Source organism: Bombyx mori, chromosome W, assembly GCF_030269925.1.
Source record: "Bombyx mori chromosome W, ASM3026992v2".
NCBI lineage: Eukaryota > Metazoa > Arthropoda > Insecta > Lepidoptera > Bombycidae > Bombyx > Bombyx mori.
Window position 1 is genome coordinate 2,416,036 of NC_085135.1, and position 9,388 is coordinate 2,425,423.

A 9,388-nucleotide genomic window follows, 5' to 3' on the forward strand; every position below is an offset into this window, starting at 1 on the left:
CGCGCGTGACAATTACGGGAAGAATGCCCGTACAACTGACAATTGTGGCACTGGCTCAGAGTGCCTTTTTTATGAGGGGCTTCCACGGTGATTCCGGAAAGCCTACAGACCGTTCGGACGTTAAAGATTTGCTTACCCTCGGGGTTAGACTGGAGGGCGACGAGAACCATATTGTATGGCTCCCTCCCGCGTCCTGTGTGCATGCGGTGCACGGAGTTTACGGGTAGGCCTTGTTCGAGTAGGTCGGCCTTTACGAGCTCGGCATCTAACTCCTTGGGGATGCCACGTATGACTGCACGGAGCTCACGCTCCTCCTGGAGCGTATACGTATGATAACTTATACGCTCCTTTCGGAGGTAGCTTGAGAGGGCTCTATGGTCGTCGGGTGTTGCTACTTTTATCTGTATCCCGTTCGCGAGGTTACGGGCACTGACAAAATTTATGTTCTTGGCCTTAAGGGCCAGGGAGACACGGTCCCAAGCAGCCTTCTCTTGAAGAATCAACGGAGGAGGGGCCTGATTTCTCGTTTGTGCCACCGGGCGCGGCGACGGCGTGGCACGGGGACAGGGAGCGACGGGGGTCGGAGGGCGGGGGCGTGACGCGTTCGCGGCTTTGCTTATTTTAGCGGCCGCGGAAGCTCGGGACTCCGCGGCGCGCTTTTTACCCTTTTGCACGAGGGTGAATCCATCTGTCAATGAGGCGGGAACGAGGTCAACCTCCATATCCGAGTCAGAGTCGGAGGACGAGGAAGAAGGCGCGGGAGCGGCGGACGCGACGGAGGCCGCAGACGATCGCTGAGGTAGAACGGAAGCTGCCGCGGTAGACGCGGGAGTTTTTCGCGGGAGTATGGGGGACACGGGTGTGCTGGGCGCGACGGAAGCTGCGGTGTACGGCGCGGGAGCTTTGCGCGCGCTTGCAGGGGACGCGGGAATGGCAGGCGTGGCGGAAACGGCGGGCGCGGCGGGCACGGCAGAGCAGTTCACGGCGCGTTTAGCTTTGTAAGCTAAAAATTCTGCTTCGAGGGCCGGGTATTTCTCGCTTAAGAATTCCGCGAGCAGTGTGTTGGTTGGAGAGAACTCCATTTCTTCGGACTGCCCAGGGGGGGCTGCCCCGGGACTTAAACACGCGCTCGCCTTGCGGCGAGGCCCCTGCGTCGGTAACACTAAATTGGCCGAAGCGAGTCTAGGAATTTTAGAAATTTTAGTGAATAGAATAAATATAATAGAATTAGAGTGAATAGAACCACTGCACAGTTCCCGGGCGGCAATGCCTTGCAATTAGGCGCAGGTACAAATTCCGAGAAACACTTGGGCCACAGATGTGTCACGAACAATGATCTATTATCACCGGTAGTCACTTCCGACAAAACACTAGGACGCCAGATGTGCCACGAACCGAGGTCGGGCGATCGAACGAACAATGAGCACGTCCACGCGCGTCGGTTGCTCAAATCGGAATGATAAAACCTGATAACATTGAAATCTTTTGTACAGCACTAAAACCGCCATGTTTTGTGGTCAGATGACGTCACAGTGGCACGAATTTTTTGTTGACGTTTCATTTCCATAGGTTTCCTACTTCAGTGGGGGGGTGCAACTCTCATACAAAGGAAAAAAACATTCAACTAGCGTCATCTTACTTCTGCGGCGACGTCATTTTTGAAACGTTTAGGCATTAATGATCTAATAATCTCACTAGATGGCAGATATGAGTTGCGTTGGTAGAAGTTGGAATCATAGATTATACACTTTATATATGTATAATCTATGGGGTAAATGAACAATACGAGAGGTGGGGACTTTTTGGCGGGAATGGGAGAAGTGAAGTTGTGTGATTTATTTTATTTTGTCTATTTAGTGTTTCTTCAGGTTTAAATGTGTAATAACGGTGGTTTATTAACTGTTTAATATCTGTGAAAGTGCACAAATGTGGGAAAATGAAACAAAGCTGCTGGACGTAACTTCTCGGGTTCCTCCAAAAAGTCCACTGAAAAAATCTCAGTAAATGACCACCATTTTACTGCGATTATATTTCATCCCATATCATCTCATTTCATTAAATTTCATCCCAGTTGATTAATGTCTCAAATTTTTTTTTTTTTTTTTATTGCTTAGCTGTGTGGACGAGCTCACAGCCCACCTGATGTTAAGTGGTTACTGGAGCCCATAGACATCTACAACGTAAATGCGCCACACACCTTGAGATATAGTTCTAAGGTCTCAGTATAGTCACAACGGCTGCCCCATCCTTCAAACCGAAACGCATTACTGCTTCACGGCAGAAATAGGCGGGGCGGTGGTACCTACCCGTGCGGACTCACAAGAGGTCCTACCACCAGTAATTACGCAAATTATAATTTTGCGGGTTTCATTTTTATTACACGATGTTATTCCTTCACCGTGGAAGTCAATCGTGAACATTTGTTGAGTACGTATTTCATTAGAAAAATTGGTACCCGCCTGCGGAATTCGAACACCGGTGCATCGCTTCAACACGAATGCACCGGACGTCTTATCCGTTAGGCCACGACGACTTCGATAATTAATAATCATCTTTATCGATAATTAATCATCTTCATTTCATTTCACTCCATATTTTCATTTTTCATAAAAATAAGAATATAAATTAAAATAAGACATGACTTAAAGGTCTTACTTATCAGGTCATAAAATCACTTAAAAAAAAAATACGAGAGGTGGACTTTTTGGCGGGAACGCGAGGAGTGAAGTTGTGAGGTGAATGAAGTTAGCCCCTCAAAAAAAATTTTTTTTCCTATTGTATACTTATTTTCTACTAGCGACCCGCCCTCGCTTCGCTTCGGAAACATTAAAACAAACATAAAACAAAAAAAAAGAATTAAAAAAAAAAAAGTACCGTGAAACCTGGCAACTTTGCCACTTTTTGGCGGATAAAAAAGTTTGGAAAGGTTTTTCTCAAAAAATCTCTATGAGAATATAAAAAAGCAATCAATCAGCTTGATAGTGCATTTTATGCATAGTTGAAATGTAACCAAATATCTATTGTTTTCTTAAATATAATTGATATTTAAGTCCAAAAACAAAAATGGCAAAGTTAACCATCACTTTTGGTAAGATTGCCATACCCAAATTTTAAATGAAATAAATGGAATTACTGTAAAATGCCACTGTTGTCATTGCCACAGGCTTGGTCACAGTAAAATTATACTAAAATTCTATCATATTCTCGGCTAGTAATGGAAATATCTACAATGTGGCAAATTTAGCCGCCCTTTTTAGATTTTTTCAAACAAAATAGAAATGAGAGTCAGGGTTGTCACAAGATTAAAAAATATTAAGGTTTTAAAAAAACTTTAATAAATATAGGGTACCTACATAGTATAATCAGTTATTTTAACCATATATTCAAACAAGTATAAAATAATACTTAGGAGCATAAAATCTTTCAGTCTATCAGTAAATTATCTTATTAAAATATTATTATATAGGTTATAAAATACGCTTTAATAAAGATAGGATAAATTAAATAATACTTTTGGTAATCAGTTACAATGATAAACTTATCCAATCTTATGATAGTGTTTAGGAACTTAAAATCTTTAAACTTATCAATAAATAAAAAAACCCTTAACGAGATAATAATATGAGATCGACATAAATCACAATAACATAAAGGAAAGTATCAATTTTTTTTTGTAAGGTAAACTTGATAATTTTGTAAAACCAAAGACTAAAATGATAAGAGCCCAAGAAATTTAAAAAAATATTTAGTGTTCAAGATAAAGCAAAGACTTTGTTAATCAGTTGTAACAAGAAACATAATCAAGCATAAGACAAAATTTGGGGTTAAATTTTTTTAAGTTATCATTAAATATGAAAATACTTAATGTACCTAATTATAAAATCATTCACCATTCATCAATCATTTAGGAATCATCATAAATGACATACCGATGGGCACATAACCATATTATTGAACATTATACTTTGAAAAGTCGATACAGTCAAATCTTAAAGTACCTCTTCGACCCTCGTGAGGGATTCCTAGGATAATTTCGATGTCACTTTTTACTGTATAACTAATGTCATCGATATGTGGCCAATAAAATTCTTCCTTTCTGTTCCTCATAAATTTAACATACATACCAGAATCATCAATAATATCCAATACTTTTCCAACATAGTATTTGTTGGTTTTTGGCCCACAAAATTTAACTAAAACGTAACTATCAATCCGAAGAGTTTCACATTTTTTCACTGTATTTTGTACATTTTGTTCTTCAAAATCTTCACATGACTCTGATTCCGATGGTATAAAACATTCATCTTCAGAAGTATCTCTTAAGGAATAACTGTCACTATTTTCGCTATTGTCGTCACTATTGTCTCTCTTTATCTTCTTTTTTGCATTACATGACTCCGGTTTTTTAAGTATCAACCTTTTATTATCTGCAGACGTTGATGGCATTTGGTTTTCGTAATCTATGTACTCTAAAAATTCTTCTTCAGGTTGAATTACGGGCAGATTCTCCTTACTTTCAGATTTGAATATGTTGTAGCTTTTATCTACCTTTTTAAGATTCTGTGGAAGCATCTTTGTCAAATCTGCATAGGCGCAATTATATGGACTAAATCTGACTTCTGAAAGAATAGTAACCTTTGGTCGGGTTTTTGAATTAGGCTCATCGATCACTGGCTCTGCATCAAGATTCGTTTCTAGATCAAGAAAAGTTTGTTGAGCTTCGTTAATGTTACTTCGATTTGTTTCTCTAGATAACTTAGATTTCTTTTTCGTCATGAATAACTGAACTTCTTGAGAGGAAATAGACTTACCTGGAGTAATATTTAATTTTTTGTTTCTTAATTTTTGTAGAGGGTTCGCTGTACGATTGGCTTTCAAATAATCTAAGAGCGCGGTATCGATTGTATAATTGTTTTGCTCTTCATAATCGGGTATCTTTCGTAATATTGTTTGGGGATTAAAAGGCACTATGCCTGTTGCCTTAAATCCAGCGCAGATATTTGCTTTACTATTTATTTCTATAGCCTCTAATAGAGATTTTAACAACATGGGGAAGTGGGCTTTGTTAATTTGAGGTTCTGCTGGATTATGTATTTTATATTGGGTCAAAATATCGCGCCATTTTCTTTTTAAGGGACCAAAAAATGCCACATCCAGTGGCTGGGATATATGAGTTGAGTTTGGTGGTAAAAAAGTAAATCTTATGTTCCGTTCTTCACATTTACTGACTATATCAATATTAAGGTGGCTTGAAAGATTGTCGCCTATAATCAACTTTGGACCATCCAGTTTGTCTGCCCATGGTATGATAACTGAATTAAACCAGTCTTGGAAAACTGTCGAGTCGAACCAACCAGATTTACTCCTGTTATATCGCGCTTTGCCAGGCCCATTTTCGCACCACGTTGTCCATAAATGCTCAGCCTTATAAACGGTATATGTAGGTAACAGAGTACCATCCGCCGTCGCAGCAAACATTATAGAAATATTTCCTTTGGAAGTATTCATTATACGTTCCGGATATTTTACTTTACGTTTAAAAATACATTTCGTTGAACCAGGATTATCCGAGAGATTAGTCTCATCATAATTTAAAATGTTTTTAGACGGTATTTTATCAAGAGAATTACGTAAATTTTCAAAATAATTTTCAAAGTCATCAGTATTAGTAGAAGCGCGAACTCTTTTAATGTTTTGCACGGCTCTTTCTGTTAGCATTTCTTTATGGCGGTTCAAAAAATTTTTAACCCACCACTTTCCAGGAAGGTTGTGTTTAAACAAATGCCCCTTATTATTTTTGTTCAAGTATGTGCGGACGATGAGTATAAGTTCCAATCTCGATACAGGTGACCCAAAATCTGCTGCCGCGGTGAGTACTTTTATTATGTCTAGTTCTTCGGCAGCAGTAAGTCGTTGCTGAGCTCCTGGCTTTTTTGGGTGTTTCTTTTTCACTTTATTGTCTATTGTTCTTCTGGGAATTAGAAATTGCTTTGATGCCTCTAAAGATGAAATAATTTTGCGGCTTACCAGATCCACTGCGGTGTCTAACATTTGAGCCGAATAATTTTTATAGGATCTACTCCCCAGCACACGTCTTGAACGGCTACCGCCCATGTTCTAAAATGATATAATGAAAATAATTGAATATTTTATACTTATATTAGCTGACTCCCATGATTTTGCCGTGATAGCGTTCATGGTTACTACTCTAAGCTCGTAGCTCTTAATGTGATACTATTTTATAGATCAGAATAATATATAGGATATAGTTATCTACGTTTGAGCAAAATCCGTTAAGTAGTCTTTACTTGAAAGAGTAACAAATACTTATCCATCCATATAAATAATAGAAGTATGATAATTTGGATTTGAAATTAAGTAACAATAAAAGTATTTTTTTTTTAATATTTTTGTGACAGCCCTAGCCTCATAGAAAACATGGCAAAGTTTACATCACCAAAACTTTGTATCTGGTTAGCAAATTTGCCAACAGTGATTTTAAGACTAAATTAATTTATAGAACGTAAATTACCATAACTTTGATAAAAAAACACTATTAAGAATGTTATTTTAAAATTTAACTTACCTACAAAACATAAAACTCACTTATTTACACTGAAGTTCTGGAGCACGTAGTTACCACGAACTTAGCAGTTGAAAAATGTAACGGACAAAAATGTCAATTTTTTCAAATCTGGGTTGTCAAAAAAAAAAAGATGTTGCCAACAAAATATTCAAAATTATTTCAAAGTTATTGCAAACGTTAAGAAACATAAAGTTTTGACGTTATAAATTATTTTGTCTTATAAGTCGGGTCATGGCAAATTTAACAACCTTTGGCAAAGTCGCCAGGTTTCACGGTAGCCTATGTTCATCAGGGACAATGTCGGCTTCTAATGGAAAAAGAATTTTTCAAATCGGTCCAGTAGTTTCGGAGCCTATTCGAAACAAACAAACAAACAAATCTTTCCTCTTTATAATATTAGTATAGATTAATTCGTTTGTTCATCATTTGTTCTTGATTGTTCACTGTTAATAATTGTTTGTTCTGCATTTATTTATTTTAAAAAAATATTTAAAAATATACCTACAAGTTAGCCTCCCTAATGCAATTTTTAATATTTTTTCATCCTTAATGACTCGTAAATATCCAATTTTGATTGTTCTTATATAAAACACGTTTGTTCTCTTTCGAAATTACTCGTTTTTTGTTTAATTTACTATTTTTATTAGTTGAATCAATGTATGCAAAAATTGCAAAATATGTGTACTGCGCATGCGTCAACTATAATGCCTAAACTTTCTAGGCGGTTTTAATCGTGAAAAAAAAACAAATATAAATCCTGAAGGAGCAATTAGTTGGTATACAATTTTAATTAAAAAAATTAAAAATTAAATAAATGAAATAATGTGCATTGGCGTAAAGTTAGACCAAATACATTTTTTCCATCCTCCTACTTATCGTTATGAAGGTATAAAAAAGATAGGGAGTTCACATAGGTAATATAAACAAATAAGTAAATATGTTGAAAAAGCGCGGGAAGCATAAAATTTGGCGGTCGTGTTTTTTTATTTAAAATTTTTTTAAATTATCGTTTAAAATTTTTAAATTATCGGATTAGGATAAGTTTGTACATATTTTTATATATATTTAATTTTTCTTTATTTAGTGTATTTAATTTCGTCGTCGGGTAAGTCTTTTGGACTCTTGCTTCTAATAGTTTTAATATTTTACAAGTAAATGACGAATGTGACTTATCGTCAGTGCCCGCAGTGGCGCATAATGTTGTTGTCGAGCATGACGATTCTACTGTAGATACCGATTACTCCGGACATCAAACATCTGTAAATCGCAAACGTGCATCTCGCAGAATTTGTAGACACTGCAATAGGAAAAGGAGCAAGTGTGACTCGAAAGGCAACACCGTCTGCCAGTGCCAATGTGAGGAAAGTGGTCCTAATAAAGCCTTAAACATTAATAGCTCTGTTCATGATCCAGTGTCTACTAATTTATTTCCTAATCATCCGACTCAAATGGAAAGTAATGATGCCACTCCTAGATTTATAGGAAGACATAAATATTGTGACTCGGATGCTGCCCCTTACGTCAATTATGTAGACTACAGCCGTAGCGTTTAAAAAAAACCAAAATTCTATTAACTTATTTATTAAAGAATTATAATTATTACAATTAATTAAACTAAGATGCTATTGAGTGGACTTGGACGATGTCAGTACCGAAGTGGCGCCAGCGGGCCCCGGCCCGGGCGGCATAGCGACGCTGCAGTGTCAGCACTTGACGCCAGTCGCGTACTTTTCCATGAACATGGAATGAGGTTGCTGCGTCGACAATTTGTAGTCACGTACGCCACTGGTTGCTAATTGCGAAATCGCGAATTAACAAAATGCATGTAACTAGGGTACGTAACACCTCCCCCCTTAGCTCGGCAACTATTTGATAATCTTGAGGGCAAATGTTGCCGGAATTCGGTCCTTCTTCTGGGGTTCTTCTGGACTCTCGTACGGGTGAAATTTTGAGGTTTCTTCGCGTGGCTTCTTTTCCAGGTTTATGTTGCAAGACTTGTGCCGATGAACAGCGATTACAACAGCTAGGATAATCGCGCCGCAGAGTGCTCCGTAAAAAGGTATTTTCGTATGAAAGAGTGCTTGGTTCGTGACGTCACTTTGTTCTAGGTCCACAGGATGTTGTTGGATTATATCATCTTGGATTTGGTGTATTTTCTCCAGGTTCAAGGAGGTGAGCTTGATATGAGGTCTAATAGGTCCTGTGATTTTTGCATACTTCGGGATTTCAGTTATTTTCAGAGGCTGTCCGTTGATCTGATCATTATTGTTTGCTAGTGTTAGTCGTCCGGTTCGCAGCTTACAATTTTGCGGAATGGTAACGAGGTAACTTCCTTGAAGCGTGCTGTACTCCAGGCGTTGACAATAAAGTTCGATCTTCGTGGTCTCGGGGAAAATAAGGACGTAATGCTTATCGTCTAGTTGTTCCATGGCTTCTTTAGTGAAAGAAACAGAGGTTGGCTGGTATGAAGTGTTCATGGCTTGATTGTAGATAAAATCGTGGATACAATCAGGATCATCTCTTGGCTGGTGATTTATATTTTCCTCGCAGAGGTAGTACCTGTTGTACTTCGGGCATTCAGCCTCTATGTACATGAACGCTTTCTTATTTGTTGCGATGAAAGGTTAAGGAGGGACGAAAGTTAATTGATGCATATTAATGGTTAATGGTAAATGGGCAATGGTTAATTTATATAGTTCGAATTCATCCGGAGAAATTACAGGAAATTTAAAGACAATAACTATTTTCTTTCCTGCATAATAATAGCCTGGTTTTATAATATCCACAGATTCGGTAGAATCT

The 9,388-nt window shown here is 37.9% G+C and overlaps 1 protein-coding gene across 2 annotated transcripts; it reads right to left on the reverse strand.

Moving 5' to 3' along the window:
• Nucleotides 1–3,751: 3,751 nt before the first annotated feature.
• LOC119630501 (uncharacterized) lies at nucleotides 3,752–6,671 on the reverse strand. Of its 2 annotated transcripts, none has more exons than XM_062677030.1 (2): nucleotides 6,587–6,671; nucleotides 3,752–6,117 (listed from the first exon to the last, which is right to left on the reverse strand). In XM_062677030.1, exon 2 carries the CDS (start codon nucleotides 6,112–6,114, stop codon nucleotides 3,949–3,951), a length of 2,166 nt encoding a protein of 721 aa, XP_062533014.1. In that variant the 5' UTR covers nucleotides 6,115–6,117; nucleotides 6,587–6,671; the 3' UTR covers nucleotides 3,752–3,948. The 2 variants fall into 2 exon arrangements, with proteins under 2 accessions (XP_062533014.1, XP_062533015.1); XM_062677031.1 differs by having other exon boundaries at nucleotides 6,607–6,666.
• Between the last annotated feature and the right edge of the window lie 2,717 nt (nucleotides 6,672–9,388).